At 40.0% G+C, this 5504-nt stretch overlaps 2 protein-coding genes across 3 annotated transcripts in view; both read left to right on the top strand.

The window, feature by feature from the left end:
* Positions 1-5504, top strand: part of LOC107264883 — an 88985-nt gene that overhangs the window by 43389 nt on the left and 40092 nt on the right. The gene's annotated exons all lie outside the window — the stretch shown is intronic.
* LOC112493928 lies at positions 915-4937 on the top strand. The gene is made up of 5 exons (XM_025082075.1): positions 915-1266; positions 1662-1783; positions 1920-2103; positions 2308-2431; positions 4769-4937. Exons 1-5 carry the CDS (start codon positions 1141-1143, stop codon positions 4867-4869), a joined length of 657 nt encoding a protein of 218 aa, XP_024937843.1. The 5' UTR covers positions 915-1140; the 3' UTR covers positions 4870-4937.

Genomic DNA, 5504 nt, shown 5'->3' with positions numbered 1-5504 from the left:
AACCCCCCGTTCTTGGTTATCCGAGAGGAATAGCCGTATGTACGCTTTTACTCGGTACGTTCTACGCGGTTCGTTGTTCAAGAATATGCAAATAAGGGATAAAAATAAACCCCCCGTTCTTGGTTATCCGAGAGGAGAGAGAGAGAGAGAGAGAGAGAAATTGACGAAAAAAAAAAAAACAAACAGAATGAGAGAGACATAAGAGTTTACCAAATATACTTCCATCAACTTTACTTACTGCCCCCGTAAAATCCACCCTTATCCGCGAATTCGAATTATCCGTTTTTAACATGTCCCTTAGGTCCCCTAACACCCCATGAAAAAGAGGATAGAAAATCGATCCGGCTTGACTATCCTGTATTGCGCGACAGCGAGAGGAAAAGATGAATATAGGAGCTGGTGGGCTTTTCTCGTTAAAAAATAAGGGTGAGTCTTCCTTTTGAAAAAGGGATGTAACCAAAACCCGGAAAATCCTCCATCTATCCGTATACGGCACGTCGAAGGGTCTCTATTTGAAAAATTTTCACAAACAAATGTTAAGCCCTTTTTCTTTTTTCTCCTCTTCTTAATCTCCCTTCAATATTTTTATTGTTAAACAAAATTTCATACGTACCGCTGGGCTTTGACGTTGAACGGATTACGTAACGATTTCATTGTAATTCGAGTAAAAGCTTCTACCCGAAATTTGCCTGTTTATCAACTGCCAATGGAATGTCGTTCGAATTCTGTATAATGTAAGATTATGGTGGGGGGGGAGGGGGGGTTGGAAGGGAATACAATGCGTATTTAATTAATTGAAGATTCAAAGCTTTCGCAAACTTGTCAAACCCTCCCTTTCGACGTTCCTCGACATTTCGTATATATACGCAGCATCCCGTTACGCATTGATGAAATAGTACTTGCCCGATGACGAATTCTCTCAGTTTTTGGAGAATTGAGATATTACCTGAAGAGTAATAAAATCATTTCAATATGGCAAGACAAGTTTATCTGTCTGAAGAAAATTTGGTTATTTTAATTTTGCCAGTCGTCGAGAACAATATACTCAATCACGAGGCGAGAGTGCTTTGAGAATTTATGATGTTCTTTTTTTTTCTTTCTACTTTTTTTCGACAGATTAACCTTTAGTTTCGTGAAAAGATGCTTGATCCGCCGGTTGTAAATTTGAAAGTGATCGTTATCGGCAATCCGAGTCTAACCGTACAGGAGAACAGTCTAATCATCTCGAATCAATGGTTTCCCAGTATTTACAAATTTCTTAATAACGTAAGCATCGATTTTTACTATAGCATTCAGTAAGAACGTATCGACTGAAGTTGGTCTCTACTATAGAAATCAAATTAACAGGCTAACTTCGGGTGGTGGGTTTTAGTCTGATATGTTGTATATACAGAGTGACTCAAGTCAAATCCACCATATGATATTAGTCTGTTCATTTGAATTCCATAATAGAATGACTTGCAGGTGGTACATTCGAATTGATTAACCTTGTATACATAGAACATAGTGTCCGTCAGTCATAGGATTTTGGTAATTTATTTATTTTATTTTGACTATAAAAAAATGGGCCTCGACTTCATGATTTTACTAGTCATTTGCTAACGCTGTTTTATACATATATAGAAAGATATAAATAACACTTCTATCTTTCAAATCTCCAGATTATCAACCTGTGTAACGAACAACCCCATCGTATTTACTGGCGTCTAACAGAGCTGGATTATCTTCCTATTTACGATTACTTAAGCCTGAAGAGTGCTCTGAACCAGATGCACCAACAAGAGTAAAAAAAAATGTCAAACCCACAATGCACTGTGATCTTTTTTTTCCCTTTTTTTTTTTGAGCTATAACGAAATCCCCCATAAATGCCCAAGCTACGGTAACGCCACTGTAAACACAGTCGCGAATATCTTTCCAGGATTTATATCGTTCAGGACGAAAGGCCCTACGTGAATTCGCAGATAAGTGAGGCGAAACACGTGGGAAATTTATCCAAGGATTCCCATAGGCTCGAGTTCAATTCTTACAACGCCGATTCTCTTCTGTGGGCCGACGATGAATTTTCCTCAATGTACCTACTGTCGGATTTGGAAATTTTAAGGGTAAATTTGACTTTTTCATAGTTACCTTTTCACCCCCAAGATTCTTTTCCCTTAGACCTCTCACCCGCAAGGAACTCGCTCAATGCGAAATTATACGGCTCTTTCTCTTTCATGTTTTTTCGATTTGATATATTTATCCGTAGGTAGGATATATCCGATATATATCTGTAATATTTGTTCATGAACTTTTTTCAAATTGTTCAGTGCGCAGCGCCCTGTTACCTTCCCGATACGAAAGTTCACTTTAGTTATCTGTTTACGAAGAGTCCACCGCTGTTTACTCGAGAACGAGAAGACATCCTGAGGCAGCTGAGGATCCTTATGAAGGGTACGTGGGTAAGGGGGGAACGAGGGGGGGGATGGAATGAGAAAAGTTTTAACGGGAGAGTGGGGACGGGTGGAGATCATATGTGTCTGAGAAGATGACGTGAATCCGGTCACATGATCTGGGTAAAAAAAAAAGAAAAACAAAAATTGATGAGTGAAACTCGGTACGAATTAGTGATAAATCTGACGGGTAAAATCTCTGAGTCAGAACTATGAGATTCTCTTTACAGGTGTTATGCAATTATGACGGCACTTTGTTGCTGTTAATACAAAACTTGAAATTTAATTTGTTAGACGTTCGTTAGACTGATGGCTAATTGTGACAATGACTAATTATGGGAAATCTGCTGTGCATCGATTTTAGACTTTGAGACTGTAATATCATGATTCCCTTGGGTTAATGGAAATTGGGGCTTTTGAAATTTTGCGAATGCACCTTGGTAAGGTGATCACTTGATTGCGTAGTGGGTATTGAACTTTCTTTTTCGATTTTATCAAATTTATTTATGTATTCAGGTTATTAATTTTTGTCAGACCTATCTCATTGGGAGATTGCAAATGGTTTGATGAATTTTGGTTTTATTTTGATAATTACTCTGACGACTGAAGTTTCTCGAAGTCATAGTAATCCCTTGATGTCTCGTGCAATTTCTCTTTGGCTCAGGGGTGGTTGGATTGTCTTGTACTGTTGTCAGCCAATTAATGATATAGTCTAACGCAATTAGAAGCTGGTAAACAATGGGTCGGTAATCTCCATGTGGATTCTAAAGTGTGAACAGACATATATATGTATATATGTATATATATATACACTTCAAAGACATAAATTTGGTTATAATTGCTATAACGATTTTGATGACAATGAATATAAATAACTATCGAAATTTGTATATTAATTTATTAAAGTCGATTCTGTGAAATGATATTGCGTCTAGTTACCGTGAACATTAAAATTATGATTATTATTATTTTTTGTTTAAACAACTAAATTACAAAGGTTGCTCACATATAGTGTCTCGTAAGGAGCCACCAAGCTTTTCCTTCTTGACGAACCGTGAAATTTGTGCTTTTCCCAGTAGACTTTCCATCCCCTATTTTTAAGGGATGAAAGTCGCGCCCTCGCCCCACGTATCTAGTAGATTTTCCGTTTGAAGAGTCATCCGCTGCTACTTCCGAAGAGGGCAGGCATAGTTACGAGGTTATGCCAGGTCTCGTTCGAAGCCGTTGGGAAATTGCTTTTCCGACAGTAAAAACATATATTTTAGTATTTTCCCTCGGTGACTCCGACTGTGTGATCCGCAAATCCGCATTCGCCATCTTTATCTTTCTCTTCGTATTTCCCTTTTCTAGCTTTTTCACCGTCGTCACAATTTTTTTTTTCTTCCGCCTCCTCCCCCCTCTCGCCCCGTGCTACCTGAATTTTATTTTCCTTTATTTTTCTTCCCTTTCTATCTCCCGCCGTTCCATTCCCGTCTGAGGTGTAGTCACTCCTGCGAAAATCTCTCTCAGTAAATTGAATGGCTTTGCGAGCACGATGAAAGCACCTAATAAGTTCTTCGACCTTATTGAAATCTCGATTTCTACGCCATTGGCTCTGAGACGTCTCGCATACGTCATTCTCAGGCGCTAATGTACTTTTCCAATTACTCATAGCCATTCGGACACGGGCAATGTTCAATTTTGAACCAGAGCACAAATTTCAAATTGGATGCCGATTGCTGTTCTTCTTAACATTCAATTTTTCACTCCCAGTCTTTGGTTATTTTCAATTTCGTCAAACGGTCCAAACTTTTTCGTCCCTTATTTCTCCTTGGACTCTGCATGGTCATGGTTCCGCAAAAAAAAGTCTCGCTATCGTGCATAAAGTGCATCTCGCCGTTCTTTATTACCTCACAAATACTCAAGTACGACAGCACGTTACTTTTCCCGCAGACAATTTTCTCACAATTTTACGGGCGACAAATTTCGGGTTAACTCCAGAGGCCCGAATCGTTAAACGCATACGAGCTTGCATCAGGATACGTAGCTACCGGGTGGTTAAATTTTTCGTCTCCCTGCGTCTCCGTCTACTTCTCTTCGTCCACCGACACGAATGCGGAAGCTTCGCCAGGGCGTTTAAAATGCACAGTGCCGTGGTGTTAGAAGCAGCACGTACGGATTTAACACGGGAACTGGAATTACATGATGGATGATCCTTTTGCGCCTGATACGTGCAAGCATAAGCACACAAGTCGTATACTTCGCACGTCGTACTTGTATACTTATTCGTAAATAATCTTCGCTACGTGAGTCGACTGCCCGGCTATGGTTTTTGATACAATTTTTTTTAACGATACAGGATTTCCAAAGGAAAGAGTGAATCCGGTTGCCGAAGCACTTCCGCAATGGAGAAAACATCAACCGGCACCGCCAAGCAAAGGAAAGAGGAAGAAGAAGTAGAGGAGATCGTGAAAAATCTTTTCCTCTTGTCACTATAATAGAATATCTTTTTCTTTTCCATTAACCTTTATACGCATTTGTACTTTTGTCAAGTCACGTAAAAAAAAAAAAAAAAAAAAAAAAAATATGTCTAGCAACCTCTCAGGACAAAGGAATAAAATAAACGTGACTCTATACAGGGTTGTAATTTGATGTTGCGATTAATATTTTTTTTTTAATTTCTCTGAAAAATTATTAGACACCTACGCGCACGCGCGTACCTTGTCGAGGCTCGTAATTCTCCTCGGGTCCTAATGATCATTAAGGGGTTGGAAAATATAAAAAGAAAAATCTCACTAGCGTGCCGGGAAGGTCGTAGGGGTGCTTGCGCGAGCGTTTGACCTACCCCACCTCGGATGCTTTAACTCCGGTAGCAAGACCCCCCCCCGTCCAACCCCTCTTCCTCGACCCTCGCTCCCGCCTGCCACCATTCATAGCGTAATTTATTCTTCTTATTAATCTTTTTATCGGTCCCCAGGGTGCCAGTTTCTCCTACCGGCCATGATTTATGTCGTGAACCTTCTAAGACAAATACTTTTTTCTTCTATCCCATTCCACTCGCCGCCCCCCCCCCCCCCCCCCCCCCCCCCCCCCCC

This window comes from Cephus cinctus, unplaced genomic scaffold, assembly GCF_000341935.2.
Source record: "Cephus cinctus unplaced genomic scaffold, Ccin1 Ccin1_scaffold0201, whole genome shotgun sequence".
Classification (NCBI taxonomy): Eukaryota; Metazoa; Arthropoda; class Insecta; order Hymenoptera; family Cephidae; genus Cephus; species Cephus cinctus.
The sequence above is the reverse complement of the archived record's forward strand: the minus strand, read 5'-3'. Positions and strand labels throughout refer to the sequence as shown.

Bases quoted from the DNA above. Each gene is read 5' to 3' on its own strand.
- LOC112493928 (XM_025082075.1), top strand. From the start codon at position 1,141: ATGCTTGATCCGCCGGTTGTAAATTTGAAAGTGATCGTTATCGGCAAT. The intron at 2,104-2,307 runs GTAAATTTGACT...CAAATTGTTCAG, and splicing joins CGGATTTGGAAATTTTAAGG to TGCGCAGCGCCCTGTTACCT. The intron at 2,432-4,768 runs GTACGTGGGTAA...TTAACGATACAG, and splicing joins GCTGAGGATCCTTATGAAGG to GATTTCCAAAGGAAAGAGTG.